The following is a 27,203-nucleotide window of genomic DNA, read 5'->3' as shown; positions in this document are numbered from 1 at the left end:
TGGACCTGAGAAGCCTAGAGGGCTTTTCCAGCCCTAAGCTTTTATGACACTATGGAGAATTCCAGGTACCAGCACTGGAGTGTAGGACCTGAAGCAGGAAGTCCTCTCCCCTGTCCAGGTCCCTCCCAAGGACACATTCCACCTTTACTGAGAAGGAAGGGAGAAGTGGAACTTCTTGGTCACGATGCACGGGAACCTTCAGGAACAGCTCCAGACAAACGGGAAGGCTCCTGCCTGAGTGAAACTAGGTGAAACACGGCAACAGTTTTTCTCTTTTTGAGGATGCCCGAGGTGTCTCGTGTGCTGTCCCTCACTCTCAGGCTTGCGCTTCAAGTCCCCTCTCCCAGGAGCTATCAGAAACAGCCCTGTCTGGGTGCCTGGAGCAAATGTCCAAATGGCCTTGTCACAGTGTCAGCCATCCAAATGCAAACTGGAGCGGACAGCTCGGCCCTGCAGGGCTGGGAGGAACACACATGCCCGGGGACCCAGCGTGAAGAGAGTAGAATCATTCTTACAGGAGCCATCGCCTTGGGCCGCAGGAGCTATCTCCACGACTGCACTTGTATGAGAGCGATGTCCATGGACCTCTGAGCTTGTCAGACTTCACACCGGCTAATCTCAGAACATCTCGGGAGGCAGGCAGGGGCAGGGAGCAACACAGAGGAGCAATAATGGTCCCCTCATCACACAGTGTCCTCAGCAGAGGCACCACCCAGATAGGGGTCTGAATCCCACGGGGTGCGAGCCTGCCTGTCTTGAACCCCAATACCACCTTTCCCTGAACTGAGCTTCCTTCTGAAACTCACAACATGGTACAAATCACATTCACAAAGCATCCTCTCCCCAGTCCCCTCTCTCCCACTGTGCAGGCTTAACCATCTCTCGATTTCACAACCGCAGGCAAAGAGCTTGAAAAGAAATACAAAGAACAGGGAAGGGGATAGGGACCCTCAACAGGCCCCTCCACTTTGATGCCCTTGCTCTCCGGGAAGCCTTCTCTGGCTGCTCCGTTTAAAATTCCAACCCTTTCACCCTGAGCGGTCTTCCCAGTGCCCACTATCCCGCTCCATGTCACTTACTACCTGCTAAGCTACTAGAGGACTTCTTTAGCAGGTTGCTACCCCGCTCCACGTCACTTACTACCTGCTAAGCTACTAGAGGACTTCTTTAGCAGGTTGCTATCCCGCTCCACGTCACTTACTACCTGCTAAGCTACTAGAGGACTTCTTTAGCAGGTTGCTATCCCGCTCCACGTCACTTACTACCTGCTAAGCTACTAGAGGACTTCTTTAGCAGGTTGCTATCCCGCTCCACGTCACTTACTACCTGCTAAGCTACTAGAGGACTTCTTTAGCAGGTTGCTATCCCGCTCCACGTCACTTACTACCTGCTAAGCTACTAGAGGACTTCTTTAGCAGGTTGCTATCCCGCTCCACGTCACTTACTACCTGCTAAGCTACTAGAGGACTCATTTAGCAGGCTGATTCTTCTTGATGCTTCCTCTTGCTGAAAGTCAAGGATATTTATCTGTTTCTTCACTGTTGAATCCCCAGTGCCTGGGCTAGTGTTTGGCACATGTAGTTGCTTAGTGAATATCTGTTTGGTGAATGAATGAATCAGGCCTGGGTGATTCGTTACAAAGCAAGATGGCCCTCACTACTTCACTGCGGGACTATGCTGGAGCCAAGGAGAGCAGCCCCTGCCTGGCCCTGCTTTCCTAGGTTGGCCCACCTCTGGACCCACCTCCTCAGCCCTTGCAGACATCTGTATCCTGGTTCACAGCTAGGACTGGAGTGCTACTGGCTCATGAGGGCGACAGGCTGTGATGTCCCCAGGCACCTGGAAGCTGACCCACTGTCAACAGGAGTCAGTAAAGCAAAGAACGCCGTGAGAGATAGCTTTGGCCCAGACACAACTGAAAGTGCACCTCAAAAGCAGAAGCATGTGCTTCAGGCCTCTGGCTCTCAGGCGGGGGAGAGGTGGTGTGCTGGATGGCAGGGATGCTGCAATTTACCGAGAAATCTGCCACTTGCTCTGGGGCCTATCAAAGAAGAGCCTCGCCTTGTGGTGGGAACAGCTGCTTCTCCCCCCCGCAGTGGGTTGCTCCAGGGCACCTGAGGACAGCCCCGGCTCTGCTACCTCATCTCCTCGTTTGTCTGCCTTGCTGACATTTCCTCTCACTTCCCTCCCATCAGTTTGGCAGGTTTTTTATCACACTGGTTTCAGTGTGTATAGACATTCCCTTGGGAGTACTGCAGTTGTAGTAAATATATACCATATACATACACACAGACATGTACAAAGCAAGGAGACTGATGGAGACACACAGAGACAGACACAGGGGAAGGTGTGTGTGTGTGTGTGTGTCCATATATGCACGCGCACACACACACACACACACACACACCCTAGGGAGATACCCAGAGTCACGCAGAAGAAAAGCAAAAAGACAGAAACATAATATGGCACTGCAAGAGACAGGCAGACCCTGACAAAATGACACTGATACCTAGCAGGGCGCACTCAGCCACTCCAAGAAAAAGCGTACTACATAGAAAGGAGCCCTTGCTGGACAAGAAATAGAGAGGAACTCACATATCCAAAACAACAGAAACAGTATCCCGGCTATAGAATTATTCAGCCTGCAAATAATTGTAGTGATAGCTCCCATTGCTTTTATCACTCAGGAAATTCCAAGGACTGTGGTAGCTCTGTGCCAGAAATAGGGATGAAGACTGAATACATAGTTCTTATTATAAATCACAATATCACAATTAGGTATATTATATATGACTATCACATCAGATGTATGATATTATTATTTAAGAGATAGTTAAAGTAGGCTATTTAAGTTTAACCAGCAAGTTTATATAAATGAAAACACAAAGCAAAAAATAGCTCAGAACAGGGCAAAAGTCATGGCAGTGATAAACAGATGACTGAAGCCTGGGGGAATGCTTTCTTTATCTAAAGTACAGTCTTTTAATCATATAAGTTCAAACTTGGGAATTAAGATAAGCAATAAATCATTCATATCAGTTCTTCTCCTTTCTAATTCTGGTTGTGTGAAGACACTGGGAATTCATTCATTCATTCATTCACCTGTACATTCATCAAATAACTATCACAGGCCTATAAGGTGAGATTTAGGCAGTCAAGAAGACATAGAACTGTCCTCCAGCTGCTGTCAGTCTGCTAGGAGAGAAAGACGAGAAAGTCATCACAGCTCAGTCTGAGAAGAGCTACCGTAGAGGTGTAAAGCACGGGTCAGGAGTAGCTCACTGAATGTGTGACAGCAGAGCTAAGTTTTAAGGGAAAAGAAAAAATTAGATGATGAAGTGAAGCACCTTTCAGGCAGAGCTTACATCAGGGCCGAGCACACACCCTCAGCCTGCAGTCCCAGCCCGCAAAGTGTTCTGATCCGTCATGGCGGGGACTCACCCACCGGCCGACGGAGGCTGGTAGGCGTTAGTCCTGAAGCCCCGGGGCCTGGTATTTCTCCAGCTAGACCTACCAGGCTGCTCTTGCCCCATCAGAACCGCAGGCTGTGGACTCTTGATTTGCTCTCCACTGGGCCTGGATCCCTGCTGAGGAGCCTGCCTCGGCCTTGACCTGGACTCCTGTGCTCCACCCCCGATAGATCACCCAGAATCTTAATGCCACCACCTGCCAGACTCCACACACGGCCAGTTCCAGACGCTCCTGGTGCAACGTCATAAGAATAGGAGCCTCCGCGTACCAAGCCCTTACGCTGTGCCAGGCTAGCATCGTGCTGACTACATGCATTATGTCACTAGGTCCTTGCAACCACGCCAGTGAATTGTATCATTACGTCCACGTTCCAGTTGAGGACAACGAATCTTAAAGAGGTTAGGAGCTTCCCTGAGATCACACTTAGTAAATGGTAGGACCAAGGTTCGTGCTCAGATATCCTGACACCAAGGTCAGTCTGATTACCCATCTTGCTATATTACCTTCCCCACAGAGAACCTGCAACCCCAGTGGACGCCAGTGTTGGCCCAGATGTCAGGGTCTTGGGGCTGGGATTCGGGTGGCAGGCCTATGAGGAGGGCCCCAGAGCGGATAACGGCCCAAACTCTATCCACTCCCACCCTCCTCTCCTTCCCAGCGTGCCCATAATCCAGAGCTCCCAGCATGCCTCGCTGTCAATCCCGAATGGGTACTGACCATTGACCGTGCTCTTAGGGAAGTGGGACAGGTGAAATCAAGAACCTCAGAACCCCGGGACTTCCCTACTGGTCCGGGGGTAAAGAATCCGTCTTCCAGTGCAGGGGATGGGGGTTCCATCCTTGGTCGGGGGAACTAAGAGCCCACATGCCGCAGGGCAACTAAGCCAGCGTGCCACAACTACTGAGCCCGTGCGCCTCAATGAGAGAGCCCGCGTGCTGCAAACTACAGAGCCCAAGGGCTCTGGACCCCGTGGGCCACAGCTACAGAGCCGATGCGCCCTGGAGGCTGTGCGCCACAACTAGAGAGAGAAAACCCGCACGCCACAACTAGAGAGAAGCCTGCACGCCACAACGAAGAGCCCGTGTGCTGCAACTAAGACCTGACGCAGCCAAAAAAAAAAAAGAACCTCAGAATCCCAACTCAGCAATGAGAGGGGGCTCCACACAGCTTTTCGATTTTCCTCTTTGGAAGTCCTTAGATATTTTAAGTCCCAGGTTCAGAAATCCTGGCTTTCAGGTCACGTAAGAAATCCTGAAACATTCAATGCCTGTGGAGGTCTTGGGTCTTCTCCAAAGACTTCATTCCACCAGGGAAAGCTGCTTCCCCCTCAGTGTCTAGGGCCTTAGAGGTAGGCAGGGAGGGGGAGTGTGGGCCTCATGGAAAAGGAGTAAGAAATGAAAGCAAAAGAGCAGCTTCATACCAGTCCGGACTCCTGGGATAAAGTGCTCCCCACTCGGCTTCACATCATGGCAGCCTCAGCGAGGGCACCACAAGGGGTCCCAGTGTGGCTGGATGGGGGGGTCCCTCGCCATGAGAAGATGTCATCGAGCTCTTGGGGAGGGTGGAGCTGCTGTGGGCTGCCAAGGCATAATGCACAGGCCCTGTGGGCGGCATAATGCAGTGTTTATCTCCCTCACTTTGCAGAGAGGGAACAGGCAGAACAACAGACTCTGTCAGCAAGGTCCTCTGGGGAGTTCAGGCCTCACTAATGAAGATGAATCAGACGGGGGAATCTGCCTTTGCTGCTCAGAGCTAATGTATACATATTCATGGGCGGGGAGGACGGCTCCCAGAATGACCCATCCTCCAGAGAGGCCACAGGGGCAGAGGCATGGCAGTGCGAAGCCGCACTTGGGGTGGGCTGTGTCTTGTGGGGTGGAACACTGCGGGCTGTGAATGAGGGCGCCCCAGGAAATACCCTGAAATGGATGCAATTCCCAAGGCGAAATTTACTCCTTTGCCCGCTGCAAAGGTATGCGTCCTGGTCTGAGCTCAGGGACCCCTGAAGAACTTAGTTCTCAGCTGAGTTCCAGAAGCAAATCCAACTCTGCTACTTCCTACTGCACATCAGCTGATACCAATCCTCACACCATATCTCTTCTGCCTGGTGTGGCCTCATGGAATCTGCTGGAGGTTCCATGTTAGAGTTCTAGGTACACACGAAGCCTCAGGACACATGTTACAGCATCTCATCTCATACACATAGACCCTGTCTTCTGAATCTCCATCTGACTCTTCCATGATGTGCCCTCAACTAAGTGTTTCTGGGCGACAAATCCTTGCCCACCACAGACCTCCAGGGTCCAGGAAGGTGACCTTGGTAGGAGATTATACAGTGTGTAGGGAAATCGGGACCAAAAACTTGGGCATCTGTACCATGTTTCTTCAGGCGAGAGCAAATGCTGGCCCTGCACCTACGCACACCATCACTCTGAAGTCAGTGGATTTGCTCTTGACTCACAGATATTTTGATATGTGGGAGGTTTTATTCCCTGTTTCGGCGCACTCAGCCTCTGTCCCCAGGCAGCATAACGGAAAGGATACACACTGAGTCAAATAAATCAAATCCCCTCTCTGCAGCCAGCCTCCTGCAGGTTTCCACAGAGCCACAGGTTAGTCCTTAGCAGCAAGACAAATGTCTGACAGAGCTCAGCGTGCCTTACCTGCCTTTCCGACATGATGTAGAGCTGCTTGTGGTCCTTGGAGAAGGCCATGTCCCGGAGGACGGGGCCGGGGTCCACCACCTGCACCGTCTCGTACTGCAGGGCATTGCCCCTGGGCCCATCTACCCGGATCTGTGGAGAAGAGGAAGAGGAGAGGTGGTGTGAGTTCCGATCCTGCGTGGCCTGCGGTCCAGCTTCCGCCCGGGGCCCCTCCCACAGGCAAGGGGAAGGAGGTGATCCCTGCCTCCCAGAGGCCAGGCCTGAAGGCTCAGGAGCGGCACACGCCCACCAGGGGCCTCGCGTTGGGAATGGCAAAGAGAAGGGACGAGGCGGAGACCAAGCCGGGCTGCGCCAAGAACCTGGTGTTCTTCTCTCTGGCTCACTATGCCTTAGGCTCGAGTCTTTGAGGCCTTGCTTGTACATCTTTGGAGAAGAGGACGGGCCTTTCTAGTTACTCAGCATATTACCTTATTGTTAACGTAATAAAAAGGTTCTCTGCAACATCAAAAGTCCTACCTGATATACTGATAGAATAGATGGGGAAGATGAGATGCAATACGTTAAACAACTGGCCTGAGCTATCAAATCTAGTGACAGAATGAGAATCCAGTTTGACCCTGGAGTCCATGCTTTTCCTACCACTCCAGTTACACGAGGGACCCTGTTCCTTGATGGCTTTCATGTTTACTTCCCACTAAAGGCAGCGGCCTCCAGCCTGCACAATTCCAGAGGCTTTTGCCAGTCATCCCCAATCCTGAAGCTGAAACACTTGCACTTGGCAAATATTTATTTTAAAAACGAAGAAATAAATGCAGTTCAAACTCTTCTTTGCAGATTTCCCACTAAGCTCAGGAAAACAACAGCAACAGCAATGAAAACAAACAAACAAACTGGTGAAGGAATTAACAGAAGATATGTTTAGCCCTGAAAACCTAAATGCCTTGGATTCCAGTAGCCCTCCTCCTTCCGTCCCCACTCCCAAGCCACCAGCTGTCTGCCCTGGCCAGGTCCTTCCTTAATCTGAATGAAATGGGAGCTCATGCAAAACCAATTGGGATTACCACCCAAGTCTGACCACGAGGTGATGGCCTTGGCCCCCAGCCCAGCCGGGCTTCATCCCCAGCTGTGAATCACCCCTGGAGAAGCAGCACGAGAGTGATATTGCACGGCTGGCTGGTCTCCAGCCCCTTAAGGCTGCCGGCAGGAGCAAGCGCCCCTCGGGGATGCTAGCAGAATGGAGTCCCACCCGGTGCCCCGTGGTCTGATCCCCGAGGGAAATTGGATTCAGTGCCTGAGTGATCATCTGGCTCCAACTTCCCTGCTCTGTAGGGTGAGCTGATGTGCTGGATGCGGACGTCAGAAGAAACTAGGTGAACTGGGCAGGGACAGAGGGGGGGACCAGGGAGCACCAATGGGGCGAGTTTTCTCAGGCCCAAGGAGGCAGGATGGGGGTATGACCCCCACCCTTGCCCATTCTGCCAGGGCAGGAAATCAGTCATTGGAAAGGTGGTTCCTGGAAATTCCCTGGCGGTCCAGTGGTTGGGACTCAGCACTCTCACTGCCAGGGGGCTCGAGTTTGATCCCTGGTCAGGGAACTTGCAAGCCATGTGGCGCAGCCAAAAAAGTAATAAAAATAAAATAAAATAAAAGACCTTTAAAAAAAGAAAAGGTAGTTCTCCCCTTCACATCACCCCACCCCAATCCACTACTTGTTTCAGAAAACAGAGAGGAAAGCATCCATTCACCCATCTGCTGAAAGAGTCTCACAGAAGACATGAATAAAACAGTTTACGGTGGATGTGCTGAATGACGGGCAATCACAAAACTTAGGTAGGCTGGACCAGCTGCTGGCTCTTGGGCCATTACATGAATAAGAACAAGAACTGCTAGCGATTGAGTGGCTGCTACGCGTCCTGCACGATTCTAGGCATTCTACGTGTATTTACCCTCTTATTTAAACCTCATAACTCCATGAAGGCTTAATATTCCACTAAGCCTTATTCCAATAAGCCTTAAAATCCCACTTACAGGTGAGGCACAGAGAGGTTTAATACCTTGTTCATGGTCACACATTTAGCGATCGGCATGGCCTCAACCCCTGCCAAGGTCCAACCAATTCCAGAGTCCACTCTTCAGTGCACTTAAATACTACACCAACAAAAGCTGAGCCAGGTCCTACTGGTTCTATAAACTGCATCTCTTCTAGGAGTGAAAGTAGTTACTGTTGAACAAGCATCACCCTGGGAGTGCTGGAGGAACCACGTCTATCTACTGCAGTCCTTTAGGGAAAGAATCATGCATATGAATGAAAAAGATGCTGTTGTAAATTTTCAAAATAATTACCCCTTATACTTTTGTTTTATACCTTGCTGAAAATGTTATTCTTAAATAACAGCGTCTCATTTGATGGTTGTAGAATTTTTATGATGTTGACTGCCAGCATAATCATTCTCGTTTCACCAATGAAAAACTGAGATTGGCGCTGTTCTGTGTCTCTTCCAAAGTTCGGTGATAAACCAAAGACAGTCACGACTAGAACCCAGGTTTCCTGATTCCTAGCTCAGAGATTGCCAATGAGCTATTTAGATCTTCCCAGAGCCTTTGACAAGGTTCCACATGAAAAGGTGTTAAAAAATAATGAGTCTCTGGGCTTCCCTGGTGGCGCGGTGGTTGGGAGTCCACCTGCCGATGCGGGGTACGCGGGCTTGTGCCGGTCCAGGAGGATCCCACATGCCGCGGAGCGGCTGGGCCTGTGAGCCATGGCCGCTAAGCCTGTGCGTCCGGAGCCTGTGCTCCGCGGCGGGGGAGGCCATAACAGTAAGAGGCCCGTGTACCGCAAAAAAAATAAATAAATAAAAATAATGTGTCTCCATGGGATTTTAGGCAGTTTGGCCATGGAGAGAGGACCAACTTAGAGACAGAAAAAGACACATTTCTGCATGGAGAAGTGTGAACTGGGGGACTCCCCACGCACTAGTGTCATGACTGGTCTTATTTAAAACTTTTTTTTTAACATCTTTATTGGAGTATAATTGCTTTACATTGTTGTGTTAGTTGCTACTGTATAACAAAGTGAATCAGCGATACATATACAAACATCCCCATATCCCATCCCTCTTGCGTCTCCTTCCCACCCTCCCTATCCCACCCCTCTAGGTGGTCACAAAGCACCGAGCTGATCTCCCTGTGCCATGCAGCTGCTTCCCACTAGCTAGCTATTTTACGTTTGGTAGTGTATATTTGTCCATGCCATTCTCTCACTTCGTCTCAGCTTACCCTGCCCCATCCCCTGTCCTCAAGTCCATTCTCTACATCTGCGTCTTTATTCCTGTCTGGCGCCAAAGTTCATCAGAACCTTTTTTTTTGTTTTTAGATTCCATATATATGTGTTGGCATACAGTATTTGTTTTTCTCTTTCTGACTTACTTCACTCTGTATGACAGTCTCTAGACCCATTCATCATTACAAATAACTCAATTTTGTTTCTTTTCATGGCTGAGTAAGGTTCCATCGTATACATGTGCCACACCTTCTTTATCCATTCAACTGTCAATGGACACTTAGGTTGCTTCCACGTCCTTCCATGGCTATTGTAAATAGAGCTGCAATGAACATTGTAGTACCTGACTCCTTGAATTATGGTTTTCTCAGGGTATATGCCCAGTAGTGGGATTGCTCAGTCATATGGTAGTACTATTTTTAGTTTTTTAAGGAACCTCCATACTGTTCTCCATAGTGGCTGTATCAATTTACATTCCCACCAACAGCACAAGAGGGTTCCCTTTTCTCCACACCCTCTCCAGCACTTATTCTTTGTAGATGTTTTGATGATGGCTATTCTGACTGGTGTGAGGTGATACCTCGTTGTAGTTTTGATTTGCATTTCTCTAATGATTAGTGATGTTGAGTGTGCTTTCATGTGTTTGCTGGCAATCTGTATATCTTCTTTGGAGAAATGTCTATTTAGGTCTTCTGCCCATTTTTGGATTGGGTTGTTTGTTTTTTTGATATTGAGCTGCACAAGCTGCTTGTGTATTTTGGAGATTAGTTCTCTGTCAGTTGCTTCGTTTGCAAATATTTTCTCCCATTCTGAGGGTTGTCTTTTCATCTTATTTATGGTTTCCTTTGCTGTGCAAAAGCTTTTAAGTTTCATTAGGTCCCATTTGTTTGTTTTTATTTCTGTTTCTCTAGCAGGTGGGTCAAAAAGGATCTTGCTGTGATTTATGTTATAGAGTGTTCTGCCTATGTTTTCCTCTAAGAGTTTTATAGTGTCTGGCCTTACATTTAGGTCTTCAATCCATTTTGAGTTTATTTTTGTGTATGGTGTTAAGGAGTGTCCTAATTTCATTCTTTTACATGTAGCTGTCCAGTTTCCCCAGCACCACTTACTGAAGAGACTGTCTTTTCTCCATTGTATATTCTTGCCTCCTTTATCAAAGATAAGGTGACCATATGTGTGTGGGTTTACCTCTGGGCTTTCTATCCTGTTCCATTGATCTATATTTCTGTTTTTGTGCCAGTATCGTACTGTCTTGATTACTGTAGCTTTGTAGTATAGTCTGAAGTCAGGGAGCCTGATTCCTCCAGATCCGGTTTTCGTTCTCAAGATTGCTTTGGCTCTTCGGGGTCTTTTGTGTTTCCATATAAATTGTGAAATTTTTTGTTCTAGTTCTGTGAAAAATGCCATTGGTAGTTTGATAGGGATTGCATTGAATCTGTAGATTGCTTTGGGTAGTATACTCATTTTCACAATGTTGATTCTTCCAATCCAAGAACATAGTATATCTATCCATCTGTTTATATCATCTTTCATTTCTTTCACCAGTGTCTTATAGTTTTCTGCATACATATCTTTTGTCTCCTTAGGTAGGTTTATTCCTAGGTATTTTATTCTTTTTGTTGCAATGGTAAATGGGAGTGTTTCCTTAATTTCCTTTCAGATTTTTCATCATTAGTGTATAGGAATGCAAGAGATTTCTGTGCATTAATTTTGTATCCTGCTACTTTACCATATTCACTGATTAGCTCTTGTAGTTTTCTGGTAGCATCTTTAGGATTCTCTAAGTATAGTATCATGTCATCTGCAAACAGTGACAGTTTTACTTCTTCTTTTCCAATTTGGATTCCTTTTATTTCTTTTTCTTCTCTGATTGCTGTGGCTAAAACTTCCAAAACGATGTTGAATAACAGCGGTGAGAGTGTGCAACCTTCTCCTGTTCTTGATCATAGTGGAAATGGTTTCAGTTTTTCACCATTGAGAACAATGTTGGCTGTCGGTTTGTCATATATGGCCTTTATTATGTTGTGGTAACTTCCCTCTATGTCTACTTTCTGTAGAGTTTTTATCATAACTGGGTGTTGAATTTTGTCAAAAGCTGTTTCTGCATCTATTGAGATGATCATATGGTTTTTATCCTTCAATTTGTTAATATGATTTATCACATTGATTTGCGTATTTTGAAGAATCCTTGCATTCCTGGGATAAACCCCACTTGATTATGGTGTATGATCCTTTTAATGTGCTGTTAGATTCTGTTTGCTAGTATTTTGTTGAGGATTTTTGCATCTATGTTCATGAGTAATATTGGCCTGTAGTTTTCTTTTTTTGGTGACATCTTTGTCTGGTTTTGGTATCAGGGTGGTGGTGGCCTTGTAGAATGAGCTTGGGAGTGTTCTTCTCTCTGCTATATTTTGGAAGAGTTTGAGAAGGATAGGTGTTAGCTCTTCTCTAAATGTTTCATAGAATTCACCTGTGAAGCCATCTGGTCCTGGGCTTTTGTTTGTTGGCAGATTTTTAATCACAGTTTCAATTTCAGTGCTTGTGATTGGTCTGTTTATATTTTCTATTTCTTCCTGGTTCAGTCTCAGAAGGTTGTGCTTTTCTAAGAATTTCTCCATTTCTTCCAGGTTGCCCATTTTATTGGCATGTAGTTGCTTGTAGTAATCTCTCATGACCATTTGTATACCTGCAGTGTCAGTTGTTACTTCTTTTTCATTTCTAGTTCTGTTGATTTGAGACTTCTCCGTTTTTTCTTGATGAGTCTGGCTAATGGTTTATCAATTGTGTTTATCTTCTCAAAGAACCAGCTTTTAGTTTTATTGATCTTTGCTATCATTTCTTTTTCATTTATTTCTGACCTGATCTTTATGATTTCTTTCCTTCTGCTAACTTTGTTTTTTTTTTTAATTCTTCTTTCTCTAATTGCTTTAGGTATAAGGTTAGCTTTTTTATTTGAGATGTTTCTTGTTTCTTGAGGTAGGACTGTATTGCTATAAACTTCCCTTTTAGAACTGCTTTTGCTGCATTCCATAGGTTTTGGGCTGTCATGTTTTCATTGTCATTTGTTTCTAGGTATTGTTTGATTTCTTCAGTGATCTCTTGGTTATTTAGTAGCATATGTTTATCCTCCATGTGTTTGTATTTTTTACAGTTTTTCTCCTATAATTGATATCTAGTCTCATAGCATTGTGGTCGGAAAAGATACTTGATACGATTTCAATTTTCTTAAAATTTACCAAGTCTTGATTTGAGACCCAAGTTATGATCTATCCTGGAGAATGTTCCATGAGCACTTGAGAAGAAAGTGTATTCTGTTGTTTTTGGATGGAGTGTCCTATAAATATCAATTAAGTCCATCTTGTTTAATGTATCATTTAAAGCTTGTGTTTCCTTATTTATTTTCATTATGGTTGATCTGTCCATTGGTGAAAGTGGGGTCTTAAAGTCCCCTAGTATGACTGTGTTACTGTCGATTTTCCATTTTATGGCTGTTAGCATTTGCCTTGTGTATTGAGGTGCTCCTATGTTGGGTGCATAAATATTTACAGTTGTTATATCTTCTTCTTGGATTGATCCCTTGATCGTTATGTAGTGTCCTTCTTTGCCTCTTGTAATAGTCTTTATTTTAAAGTCTATTTTGTCTGACATGAGAATTGCTACTCCAGCTTTCTTTTGATTTCCATTTGCATGGAATATCTTTTTCCATCCCCTCACTTTCAGTCTGTATGTGTCCCTAGGTCTGCAGTGGGTCTCTTGTAGACAGGATATATACAGCTCTTGTTTTTGTATCCATTCAGCCTGTCTATGTCTTTTAGTGGGAGCATCTAATCCATCTACATTTAAGGTAGTTATCAATATGTATATCCCTATTACCATTTTCTTAATTGTTTGGGGTTTGTTATTGTAGTTCTTTTCCTTCTCTTGTGTTTCCTGCCTAGAGAAGTTCCTTTAGCATTTGTTGTAGAGCTGGTTTCGTGGTGCTGAATTCTCTTAGCTTTTGCTTATCTGTAAAGGTTTTAATTTCTCCATTGAATCTGAATGAGATCCTTGCTGGGTAGAGTAATCTTGGTTGTAGGTTTTTCCCTTTCATCACTTTAAATAGGTCCTGCCACTCCCTTCTGGTTTGCAGAGTTTCTGCTGAAAGATCAGCTGTTAAGCTTATGGGGATTCCATTGTATATTATTTGTTGCTTTTCCCTGGTTGCTTTTAAAATTTTTTCTTTGTTTTTAATTTTTTTTTTTTTTTGTGTGGTATGCAGGCCTCTCACTGTTGTGGCCTCTCCCGTTGTGGAGCACAGGCTCAGGACGGGCAGGCTCAGCAGCCATGGCTCACGGGCCCAGCCGCTCTGAGGCATGTGGGATCTTCCCGGACCTGGGCACAAACCCGTGTCCGCTGCATCGGCAGGTGGACTCTCAACCACTGCGCCACCAGGGAAGCCCTGTATTTAATTTTTGATAGTTGGATTAATATGTGTCTCGGTGTGTTTCTCCTTGGATTTATCCTGTATGGGGCTCTGCGCTTCCTGGACTTGATTGACTCTTTCCTCCCCCATATTAGGGTAGTTTTCAACTATAATCTTTTCAAATACTTCCTCAGTCCACTTTTTTCTCTCTTCTTTTTCTAGGACCCATATAATTCGAATGTTGCTGCATTTAACGTTGTCCCAGAGGTCTCTGAGATTGTCCTCAATTCTTTTCATTCTTTTTTATTTTGCTCTGCGGTAGTTATTTCCACTATTTTATCTTCCTGGTCTTTTATCCATTCTTCTGCCTCAGTTATTCTGCTATTGGTTCCTTCTAGAGAATTTTAAATTTTATTTATTGTGTTGTTCATCATTGTTTGTTTGCTCTTTAGTTCTTCTAGGTCCTTGTTAAATGTTTCTTGCATTTTGTCTATTCTATTTCCAAGACTTTGGATCACCTTTCCTATCATTATTCTGAATTCTTTTTCAGGTAGACTGCCTATTGCCTCTTCATTTGTTTGGTCTGGTGGGTTTTTACCTTTCTCCTTCATCTGCTGCGTGTTTCTCTATCTTCTCATTTTGCTTAACTTACTGTGTTTGGGGTCTCCTTTTCGCAGGCTGCAGGTTTGTAGTTCCCATTGTTTTTGTGTCTGCCCCCAGTGGGTAAGGTTGGTTCAGTGGGTTGTGTAGGCTTCCTGGTGGAGGGGACTAGTGCCTGTGTTCTGGTGGATGAGGCTGGATCTTGTCTTTTTGGTGGGCAGGACCACGTCTGGTGGTGTGCTTTGGGATGTTTGTGAATTTAGTATGATTTTAGGCAGCCTGTCTGCTAATGGGTGGGGTTGTGTTCCTGCCTTTTAATTGTTTGGCATATGGTGTCCAGCACTGTAGTTTGCTGTTCGTTGAGTGGAGCTGGGTCTTAGCGTTGAGACTGAGATCTCTGGGAGAGCTCTCACCTACTGATATTACATGGGGCCGGGAGGTCTCTCGTGGTCCAGTGTCCTGAACTCGGCTCTCCCACCTCAGACGCTCAGGCCTGACACCTGCCTGGAATACCAAGACCCTGTCAGCCACACGGCCAGGTATATGGGGAGTTTCTTGCCTTTTGGGAAGTTTGAGGTCTTCTGCCAGTGTTCAGTAGGAGTTGTTCCACATGTAGATGTATTTTTGATCTATTTGTGGGGAGGAAGGTGACCTCCACATCTTATTCCTCTGCCATCTTGAAGGTCCTCCTTAATACTTTTTATAAATGGGTCTGGAGCAAGGAGCAAGGGCATTACAGCTGATCCTAAGCTCTTTGGAACAGCAAGAAGGCCAATGATGGAAATGAACTACAGAAAGACGGCACATCCTCTGTGGGGACTGAGGGTTGGGGGATGAGCTGCATTTGGGCAAATAGACCTGGGACTTCAAGTCTCATGTTGGCAGAGACCAAGCCTGTTGTATTCAGTGCTACAGCCCCAATGCCTGGCACAGTACCCAAGACACGGTTGGTGCTCAATAATTAGTTACTGACAAATGTCGGCGAGGGTATGGAGAAAAGGGAAAGGCTGTACACTCTTGGTGGTGTGTAAATTGGTACAGCCCCTAAGGAAAACAGTAGGGTGGTTTCTCAAATAACTAAAACTAGAACTGCCATATGATCCAGCAATTCTGCTCCTGGGTATATACCCAAAGGAAACAAATTCAGTATCTCAAAGAGATATCTGCAGTCCCATCTCCATTACAGCATTATTCACAATAGCCAAGACATGGAAACAACCTAAATATCTATCAGTGGATGAATGGATAAAAGGATGTGATTATATGTATATAATTCAGCCTTAAAAAAGAAACAAATCCTGCTATTTTCAACAACATGGATGAATCTGGAGAACATTATGCAACGTGAATTAAGACAAACACAGAAAGACAAATACTACATGATCTCACTTATATGTGGAATCCAAAATAGCCCAACTCCTAGAAGCAGAGAGTAGAATGGCAGTTTCCAGGGGCCAGGGGGAGGGGAAAATGGGGAGATGTTGGTCAAGGGATACAAAGTTTCAGTTATTAGATGAATATGTTCTAGAGACCTAATGTACGGCAATGTGACTATGATGATACAATACTGTATACTTTAAATTTGCTAACAGGGTAGATTCTAAGTGTTCCTGTCACACACACACACACAAAAAGAATGAAAATGGTAACTATGTGAGGTGATGGATATGTGAATTATCTTGATTGTAGTGATTATTTCCCAATATATAATATATCAAAACATCAAGTTGTACACCTTAAATATATACAATTTTTATTTGTCAATTGTACCTCACTACAGATGGGAAAAGTAAGTAGTTACTACATAAATGATCAACTCCCTCTGTCTAAAACACCCCACATTCTACCAATCAGATGATGGACTCTGAGCTGATCAAGGTAAGATCAAGGTAAGAGGCAGGATTAAAAAAGAAGAGCTCAGTTGTCATCATTCACTGCTGCCAATACTCCACGGCAGCCAAAAAAGGCCGACAAAATATCAGGCAGCTTTCAAATGGGATTCCAGGGGCAAAGAGGCAAACAGAAGCCATTCTCCTGGCCAAGTTCACCTGGACACAGAAAATCACAGTCAGTTCTCCCCTGATAAGTTAGAACAATCCAGATGCCTGCGACTCGAGGACAGCCTAGGAAAGATTCCCCCAGGCCACGAAGACCAGTTGAGATGAAAGGAGACACAGTGGCCAGTGGCTGTCGTTCAACCACTATCACAGGGGCCACCCCGAGGCTTGGGAGGTGACAGCTTAGAACAAACAAGATGCATTACCGTACACGTTAAGACAAATACGATTTATTATTTTATGCAGCATAGATGATACTTGTGGATCAACTAAGCGGTGAGAAATAGTGAAAATAGACATTGATTTTTTTTTTAAGGTAGAAAATATAAAGAAGCCACTAATGTGAATTTGCGTGTTTAGAAGATGTTATACTCTGAGGCCGACGCCAAGGAGGAACCCACATCCTCACCTTGTGTGTCCCTTGACAGAGTGACAGTCCACACTCAATTCATCATCTACCGCGCATTTATGTAATGCCCAGGCTAGGCTCCAAGCCAGCCTCTGGAGAAGAACAGTGAGTCTCAGCCCTGCCCTCTGGGAGGCCATTTTCCTGATGGGTTCAGATTTCACACAAATAAAGTCAAACAGCAAATGCTATAGCAGAGACGTGTTCAAAGGCCTCTTTTCCTTCTTCCCGGGAGATCTGGCCAACTGACTGCAGTGTAACCAGGAATCAGCCCAGCCCCGAGCAAGGCTCAAGGGAGCATGTGTATGTCACAGAATAAAAGGGCTACCTCATGGCACCAGCATCTATGAGTGTCTGACTAATAATACACATAGTGGGTAATGTCAGATTCTTTCAAACACCCCCTTCAGAGACAAAATGTCTTCAGTCAGTAGGAAGACTGATCTTAAGTAGCAACATGAGTGGCAATAACAGATTTTATAAAGATATGCTGGCAGGTGGAGGTAATAGAGAAAATATGAAAAAGGGGGTCAGAGGGGAAAACTTGGTCATCTTCATGGAGCACTGTCCTGAGGAGACAGTACAAATGTGTTCTCTGAGGGCTGAAGGGACGCCTCACCCTTCAGGCCTCACCACAGGCCCAGTGAAATGTTCTTCTAGACAGCACTGGACAGCAGAAGTATACGGCCAGACAGAAATGTGGGCCACATGGGCAATTTAAAAATTTCTAGTAGTGGGCTTCCCTGGTTGCACAGTGGTTGAGAGTCTGCCTGTCGATGCAGGGGACACGGGTTCATGCCCCGGTCCGGGAAGATCCCACATGCCGCGGAGTGGCTGCGCTCATGCGCCCATGAGCCATGGCCGCTGAGCCTGCGCGTCCGGAGACTGTGCTCCGCAAGGGGAGAGGAGAGGCCCGCATCCAGTAAAAAAAAAAAAAAAAAAAAAAAAAATTTCTAGTAGTGGTTGGTTACATTAAAAAAGAAAGAGGTAAAATTAATTTTGATAATCTATTTTTACTAACTCAATGTGCCCCCCCAATAGTTTCAATTGAACAGGTGTACAGTATAAAAACTGTTAATGAGATAGTTTACATGTGTTTTTCCCTACTACATCTTGGACACCTGATGTGTATTTCACACTGACAGCAAAACTCAATTTGGACCAGCCACGTTTCGGGTGCTTAATAGCCATGTGTAGCCAATGGCTACTGTACTGGACAGCACATTTCTAACTTCTAGACTATTCTCATCCCTGTGTTCCGATTCTGCACCCACCAAGTGACCCTGCTGATAATAATAAGTTGGCTTGGTGACTATCCTCCGGCGGGTGCCCTCAGTGGAGATCTTGACCACTTCCCTCCCCTGCACAATGCTCTGAGTCTCCCAGAACCTTCAATTTATAGCATAACGAGCATGCCCCATTGTCTTCACTTTTTTGGAGCTCACAGGCTGTAAGCTCCAGCTAGCTGGATGGTCCCCATCGGCCCAAGCAAGCTGTGTGGGCCCAGGCTGCTCTAGGCTAGCCCTCAGCAGGCTCATTTGACACACTCATGCCTACTGTTTCCTCACCCAGGCTACAGGTTCCGGGGGCACACGTCTTGTGTGGCAGGAACCCCCTGCATCCTGGGTGATAGTCAAAACATTTAACAGGGCTTCCTTGGTGGCGCAGTGGTTGAGAGTACGCCTGCTGATACAGGGGGCACGGGTTCGTGCCCCGGTCTGGGAAGATCCCACATGCCGCGGAGCGGCTGTGCCCGTGAGCCATGGCCGCCGAGCCTGCGCGTCCGGAGCCTGTTGCTCCGCAACGGGAGAGGCCACAACAGTGAGAGGCCCGCATACTGTAAAAAACTAAAAAAATAAAAAATAAATAAAAACATTTAACAACCGCTAGAGGGAGAGTACCAACAAATCAGAGGAGTTGCTGTGGGGTCAGGTGGTCTTAAAGGCTCCCAGCTGCACCAAGTAATACTGCTGGGGGTGAAGGCGGGACCCAGATGGGAATTATTTCAAGATTTAACAACTGGTGAGTTATTTACAACAGCCAAGACTTGGAAACAACCTAAACGTCTGTTGACGACTGAATGGATAAAGAAAATGTGACTCATATCACATAGAGTATAAGAGGTATATGCTACATCCACATACATAGACGCATACAATGGGATATTATTCAACGTTAAAAAGAGAAGGAAGGGCTTCCCTGTTGGCACAGTGGTTGAGAGTCCGCCTGCCGATGCAGGGGACATGGGTTCGTGCCCCGGTCCGGGAGGATCCCACATGCCGCGGAGCGGCTGGGCCCGTGAGCCATGGCCGCTGAGCCTGCGCGTCTGGAGCCTGTGCTCCGCAACGGGAGAGGCCACAACAGTGAGAGGCCCGCGTACCGCAAAAAAAAAAAAAAAAAAAGAGAGAGAAGGAAATCCTGCCATTTGCGACAACATGGATGAACTTGGAGGACATCATGCTGAGTGAACTAAGGCAGACACAAAGACAAATACCGCGTGACCTCACTTATATGGGGGGTCTAAAATAGTCATACTCATGGAAACAGAGAGTAGAATGGTGGTTGCAAGAACGGGGGAGGACGGAGTGGGGAGATGCCAACAGGTACAAAGTTTCAGTTATGAAGGATGAACAAGTTCTGGAGATCTAATGTACAGCAATGTTAACAATGTCAAAGATATTCTACTGTATACTTGAAACCTGTTAAGAGGGTAGATCTTAAATATTCTCATCACACACACACACATACACAGAGGAAAGAAAATACTAACTACGTGAGACCATGGATATGTTCATTAGCTTGATTGCGGTGGCTGTCTCACAATGTAGATGTGTATCACAACATCAAGTCATATGCTTCAAATATATACAATTGTTATTTGTTAATTATACCTCAACAAAAATGAGAAAAGCAACAACTGTTGAGGCCACGCTAGGACATAACAACCAAGCATCAGTCCTGCCTGGACCACGTGGGCCCCTCCATCACAGCGTGCATTCCCTCCGCGCAGCTTCCCTGGAGCAGGCACGTGTGCCCGAGGGCACATACAGGCTCCTCACCTGCACTCCCCAGCTGCTCTGTCTCCAGCCCAGGATAATCCTAGGCAGTACAGGTCCCCCTTTCCCTCCAGCCTATCCACCAGGCAGCACGGCCACCTCTCCATCCCTGGCACGGTGAGCGTCTGCGCTACCAGGCAGACTGCTATTAAAACATCAGCAGGGTGGCCTCCGCAAAGGTCAGCCATCCGGGGAGCGCCTGGCAGCTGCCTGTTTGTTTATTGGAACATTATCTGGGCTGGGCTGTTTATTTACGTCCATTGAAGGACTGAACAATAAATATCATCTCCCAGTAGCAGGCAGATGCTTGCACTAGAGCGTTCTGGCTGCCGTCTTGCTTGAAATAATCTCCCTAATGAGCAAACAGTGCTATTCATCTTTAAAGATGCAGGCCACCCCTGGCTTCCGCTTTCCTCTCTCCTTTCACATCCTCCCCAAATTCCCTGGTCAAGGTCCACACTGGCCAAATAGCTGGGTAAGGCCCAGAGGGTGGGGTCTCACCTGGCAGGGACTAGAGGGGCAGGGTGAGAGTGGATAAAACCCGGAGACCAGTGTCCCAGGACCCTCTGAATTCTCCACCTGGACCCTCACAGAGGCATGTGAACCAGGGGGTCTGCTTCTCCCCTCAGAAGCCTCAAGACATGACTTCGGCTCTCTTAGGTGTCCCAGCCTTGACCTGTCTCCCGCAGAGGCAGAAATAGAACAGCCGTGAGGACCCGCGGTGGGAAATGAGTGACCAGGATCTCCTTCTCTGCACATACAGGGCTGTGGGGTCTCTCAGGAGGGAAAAATAACAAAGCTTTTGGTCTTGTTTATGCAGTTGATCCCCAGAGGCTCAAAGTGGTGCAACCCTCGACACTGTCACACATCTTGCCACCCAGGCTGGAAAGCAGGTGACAGGAGGAATGAGCACACGGTAGAGCGCCCGCATCAGGTGCATAGTAGGTCTAGCTCCTTGGTTGAATGAATGAATGACTTGAGAAGCTCACTCTGGGCCTGAGCTGCCACAGTTGGGACCTTTAGACATACAGATACACTCACAGGTATAAACATACACATCCTCTCTCTGTCTGTGAAGATGAGGCCACGTCTCCACTCAAACTCGGCCTCTAGAACTTTCCACTTATAATTCCACAACAACGCGACAGATGGGGAGGAATCGGAAGGGTGTGGCGGGCCAGAAGGGAAACAGACCCAAGTACGAGGTGTGAGTATCTTGGCAACTTGCTGGTGGTGGGGTTACTTCTCCTTAGGGCAAGGGGCCCCTTTATAGTCTCCGTGTCCCTGCAGAAGAGGGCGGTGGCTCAGGGCTCACCGCCGGGTTCTCAGGATGGTGGCTGGGATGACCTCTGAGTTCCTGCCAGACTCCCAGGGGCTGCAAGTCTCTCCCCTGCCAAGGGCAGCACCTCAGCCCCAAGCGCTCACTTGCTGTCAATATTCCTCTAACCCCCAACCAAGGACATCTGAAACAAAACTTCACTCATACTGTCACTTGAATTGTCCCCAGTGTTTTCGGGTTTGTTTGGTTTTTTTTGAGTGGCATGTTGATTTTTTTAAAATTTTTAATTAGAGTATAGTTGATTTACAATGTTGTGTTAGTTTCAGGTGTACAGCAAAGTGATTCAGTCACACATATACATAGATCCATTCTTTTTCAGATTCTTTTCCCATGTAGGTTATTACAGAATATTGATAGAGTTCCCTGTGCTGTACAGTAGTGCCCAGTGCTTTCATTTTTTAAATCACGCCTCTCCCTATCCTACGGCTATTCCAATCTCCTTCCCCTGCTCTACTCTCTCTTTTTTGCACAGTACTTGTCACCGTTTCACATACTATATAATTTATTCCTTTATTATGCTTATTATTTATCTCCATTGCTAGAATGTAAACTCCACAAAGCAGAAATCTTTTTTTTTAAACATCTCTATTGGAGTATAATTACTTTACAATGGTGTGTTAGTTTCTGCTTTATAACAAAGGGAATCAGCTATACATATGCATATATCCCCACATCTCCTCCCTCTTGCGACTCCCTCCCACTCTCCCTACCCCACCCCTTTAGGTGGTCACAATAACTGAGCTGATCTCTCTGTTCTATGTGGCTGCTTCCCACTAGCTATCTATTTTATATTTCATAGTGTATATATGTCCATGCCACTCTCTCGCTTTGTCCCAGCTTTCCATTCCCCCTCCCTGTGTCCTCAAGTCCATTCTCTACGTCTGCGTCTTTATTCCTGTCCTGCCCCTAGGTTCTTCAGAACCATTTTTTTTGTTGGTTTTTTTAGATTCCATGTATGTGTGTTAACATACGGTATTTGTTTTTCTCTTTCTGACTTACTTCACTCTGTATGACAGTCTCTAAACCCATCCACCTCGCTACAAATAACTCAGTTTTGTTTCTTTTTATGGCTGAGTAATATTCCATTGTATATATGGGCCACATCTTATTTATCCATTCATCTGTCGATAGACACTTAGGTTGCTTCCATGTCCTGGCTATTGTAAATAGTGCTGCGATGAACATTGTGGTACATGAGTCTTTTTGAATTATGGTTTTCTCACGGTATGTGCCCAGTAGTGGGATTGCTGGGTCGTATGGTAGTACTATTTTTAGTCTCCATACTGTTCTCCATAGTAGCTGTATCAGTTTACATTCCCAGCAACAGTGCAAGAGGGTTCCCTTTTCTCCACACCCTCTCCAGCATTTATTCTTTGTACATTTTTAGATGATGGCCATTCTGACCGGTGTGAGGTGATACCTCATTGTAGTTTTGATTTTCATTCTCTAATGATTAGTGATGTTGAGCATCCTTTCATGTGTTTGTTGACAATGTGTGTATCTTCTTTGGAAAAATGTCTATTTAGGTCCTCCACCCATTTTTGGATTGGGTTGTTTTTTTGGAATTGAGCTGCATGAGCTGCTTGTATAGTTTAGAGATTAATCCTTTGTCAGTTGCTTCATTTGCAAATATTTTCTCCCATTCTGAGGGTTGTCTTTTCATCTTATTTATGGTTTCCTTTGCTGTGCAAAAGCTTTTAAGTTTCATTAGGTCCCATTTGTTTGTTTTTGTTTTTATTTCCATTTCTCTAGGAGGTCGGTCAAAAAGGATCTTGCTGTGATTTATGTCACAGAGTGCTCTGCCTGTGTTTTCCTCTGAGAGTTTTATACTGTCTGGCCTTACATTAAGGTCTTTAATCCATTTTGAGTCTATTTTTGTGTATGGTGTTAGTGAGTGTCCTAATTTCATTCTTTTACATGTAGCTGTCTAGTTTTCCCAGCACCACTTATTGAAGTGGCTGTCTTTTCTCCATTGTTTATTTTTGCCTCCTTTATCAAAAATAAGGTGACCATATGTGTGTGGGTTTGTCTCTGGGCTTTCTGTCCTGTTCCATTGATCTATATTTCTGTTTTTGTGCCAGTACCATACTGTCTTGATTACTGTAGCTTTGTAGTATAGTCTGAAGTCAGGGAGCCTGATTCCTCCAGCTCCGGTTTTCGTTCTCAAGATTGCTTTGGCTCTTTGGGGTCTTTTGTGTTTCCATACAAATTGTGAAATTTTTTGTTCTACTTCTGTGAAAAATGCCATTGGTAGTTTGATAGGGATTGCATTGAATCTGTAGATTGCTTTGGGTAGTATACTCATTTTCACAATGTTGATTCTTCCAATCCAAGAACATAGTATATCTATCCATCTGTTTATATCATCTTTCATTTCTTTCACCAGTGTCTTATAGTTTTCTGCATACATATCTTTTGTCTCCTTAGGTAGGTTTATTCCTAGGTATTTTATTCTTTTTGTTGCAATGGTAAATGGGAGTGTTTCCTTAATTTCTCTTTCAGATTTTTCATCATTCGTGTATAGGAATGCAAGAGATTTCTATGCATTAATTTTGTATCCTGCTACTTTACCAGATTCATTGACTAGCTCTTGTAGTTTTCTGGTAGCATCTTTAGGATTTTCTATGTATAGTATCATGTCATCTGCAAACAGTGACAGTTTTACTTCTTTTCCTATTTGGGTTCCTTTTATTTCTTTTTCTTCTCTGATTGCTGTGGCTAAAACTTCCAAATGTATGTTGAATAATAGTGGTGAGAGTGGACAACCTTGTACTGTTCCTGAGCTTAGAGGAAATGGTTTCAGTGTTTCACCTTTGAGAATGAAGTGGGCTGTGGGTTTGTCATATATGGCCTTCATTATATTGAGGTAAGTTCCCTCTATGCCTATTTTCGGAAGGGCTTTTATCATAAATGAGTGTTGAATTTTGTCAAAAGCTTTTTTTGCATCTCCTGAGAAGATCATATGGTTTTTATCCTTCAACTTGTTAATATGATTTATCACATTGATTGATTTGTGTATACTGAAGAATCCTTGAATTCCTGAGATAAACCCAACTTGATCATGGTGTATGATCCTTTTAATGTGCTGTTGGATTCTGTTTGCTAGTATTTTGTTGAGGATTTTTGCTTCTATGTTCATCAGTGATATTGGCCTGCAGTTTTCTCTCTTTGCGACATCTTTGTCTGGTTTTGGTATCAGGGTGATGGTGACCTTGTAGAAGGAGTTTGGGAGTGTTCCTCCCTCTGCTATATTTTGGAAGAGTTTGAGAAGGATAGGTGTTAGCTCTTCTTTAAATGTTTGATAGAATTCGCCTGTGGAGCCATCTGGTCCTGGGCTTTTGTTTGTTGGCAGACTTTTAATCACAGTTTCAATTTCAGTGCTTGTGATTGGTCTGTTTATATTTTCTATTTCTTCCTAGTTCAGTCTCGGAAGGTTGTGTTTTTCTAAGAGCTTGTCCATTTCTTCCAGGTTGTCCATTTTCTTGGCATATAGTTGCTTGTAGTAATCTCTCATGATCCTTTGTATATCTGCAGTATCAGTTGTTACTTCTCCTTTTTCATTTCTAATTCTGTTGATTTGAGACTTTTCCCTTTTTTTCTTGATGAGTCTGGCTAATGGTTTATCAATTGTGTTTATCAAAGAACCAGCTTTTAGTTTTATTGATCTTTGCTATCATTTCTATTTCATTTATTTCTGACCTGATCTTTATGATTTCTTTCCTTCTGCTAACTTTGTTTTTTTTTTGTTCTTCTTTCTCTAATTGCTTTAGTTGTTAAGGTTAGGTTGTTTATTTGAGATTTTTCTTGTTTCTTGAGGTAGGACTGTATTGTTATAAACTTCCCTCTTAGAACTGCTTTTGCTGCATCCCATAGGTTTTGGGTCGTCGTGTTTTCATTGTCATTTGTTTCTAGGTATTTTTTGATTTCTTCAGTGATCTCTTGGTTATTTAGTAGTGTATTGTTTAGCCTCCATGAGTTTGTATTCTTTACAGATTTTTCCCTGTAATTGATATCTACTCTCATAGCGTTGTGTGGTCAGAAAAGATACTTGATATGATTTCAATTTTCTTAAATTTAGCAAGTCTTGATTTGTGACCCAAGATATGATTTATCCTGGAGAATGTTCCATGAGTACTTGTGAAGGAAGTGTAATATGCTGTTTTTGGATGGAATGTCCTGTAAATATCAGTTAAGTCCCTCTTGCTTAATGTATCATTTAAAGCTTGTGCTTCGTTTATTTTCATTATGGTTGATCTGTCCATTGGTGAAAGTGGGGTCTTAAAGTCCCCTAATATGACTGTGTTACTGTCGATTTCCCCTTTTATGGCTGTTAGCATTTGCCTTATGTATTGAGGTGCTCTTATGTTGGGTGCTTAAATATTTACAGTTGTTATATCTTCTTCTTGGATCGATTCCTTGATCATTATGTAGTGTCCTTCTTTGCCTCTTGTAATAGTCTTTATTTTAAAGTCTATTTTGTCTGATATGAGAATTGCTACTCCAGCTTTCTTTTGATTTCCATTTGCATGGAATATCTTTTTCCATCCCCTCACTTTCAGTCTGTATGTGTCCCTAGGTCTGCAGTGGGTCTCTTATAGACAGGATATATATGGGTCTTTTTTTTTGTATCCATTCAGCCTGTCTATGTCTTTTAGTGGGAGCATCTAATCCATTTACATTTAAGGTAGTTATTGATATGTTTATTTCTATTACCATTTTCTTAATTGTTTGGGGTTTGTTATTGTAGTTCTTTTCCTTCTCTTGTGTTTCTTGCCTAGAGAAGTTCCTTTAGCATTTGTTGTAGAGCTGGTTTGGTGGTGCTGAATTCTCTTAGCTTTTGCTTATCTGTAAAGGTTTTAATTTCTCTATTGAATCTGAATGAGATCCTTGCTGGGTAGAGTGATCTTGGTTGTAGGTTTTTCCCTTTCATCACTTTAAACATGTCTTGCCACTCCCTTCTGGTTTGCAGAGTTTCTGCTGAAAGATCAGCTGTTAAGCTTATGGGGATTCCATTGTATATTATTGGTTGTTTTCCCCTTGCTGCTTTTAATATCTTTTCTTTGTATTTATTTTTTGATCAGTTGATTAATATGTGTCTTGGCATGTTTCTCCTTGGATTTATCCTGTATGGGACTCTCTGTGCTTCCTGGACTTGATTGACTATTTCCTTCCCCATATTAGGGAAGTTTTCAACTATAATCTCTTCAAATATTTTCTCAGTCCCCTTTTCTCTTTCTTCTTCTTCTGGGACCCCTATAATTTGAATGTTGTTGCATTTAATGTCCCAGAGGTCTCTGAGATTGTCCTCACTTCTTTTCATTCTTTTTTCTTTATTCTGCTCTGTAGTAGTTATTTCTACTACTTTATCTTCCTGGTCACTTATCCATTCTTCTGCCTCACTTATTCTGATATTGATTCCTTCTAGAGAATTTTTAATTTCATTTATTGTGTTGTTTATCATTGTTTGTTTGCTCTTTAGTTCTTCTAGGCCCTTGTGAAACATTTCGTGTATTTTCTCCATTCTATTTCCATGATTTTGGATCATCTTTCCTATCACATTACTCTGAATTCTTTTTCAGGTAGGCTGCCTGTTTCCTCTTCATTTGTTTGGTCTGGTGGGTTTTTACCTTTCTCGTTCATCTGCTGTGTGTTTCTCTGTCTTCTCATTTTGCTTAACCTACTGTGTTTGGGGTCTCCTTTTTGCAGGCTGCAGGCTCATAGTTCCCATCGTTTTTGGTGTCTGCCCCCAGTGGGTAAGGTTGGTTCAGTGGGTTGTGTAGGCTTCCTGGTGGAGGGGACTGGTGCCTGTGTTCTGGTGGATGAGGCTGGACCTTGTCTTTCTGGTGGGCAGGACCGTGTCCGGTGGTGTGTTTTGGGGTGTCTGTGACCTTATTATGATTTTAGGCAGCCTGTCTGCTAATAGGTGGGG

General features: G+C 44.6%; 1 protein-coding gene across 4 annotated transcripts in view; it reads right to left on the bottom strand.

Moving 5' to 3' along the window:
• Window positions 1–27,203, bottom strand: part of PLXNA4 (plexin A4) — a 607,131-nt gene that overhangs the window by 149,234 nt on the left and 430,694 nt on the right. For all 4 annotated transcript variants that reach the window (XM_049714950.1, XM_049714949.1, XM_049714948.1 and 1 more), the window contains one exon: window positions 6,135–6,266. In XM_049714950.1, the coding sequence (XP_049570907.1) occupies window positions 6,135–6,266 (132 nt within the window). The remainder of the gene's footprint in view (window positions 1–6,134; window positions 6,267–27,203) is intronic.

Source organism: Orcinus orca, chromosome 9 (assembly GCF_937001465.1).
Source record: "Orcinus orca chromosome 9, mOrcOrc1.1, whole genome shotgun sequence".
Taxonomy (NCBI): Eukaryota; Metazoa; Chordata; class Mammalia; order Artiodactyla; family Delphinidae; genus Orcinus; species Orcinus orca.
The sequence above is the reverse complement of the archived record's forward strand: the minus strand, read 5'-3'. Positions and strand labels throughout refer to the sequence as shown.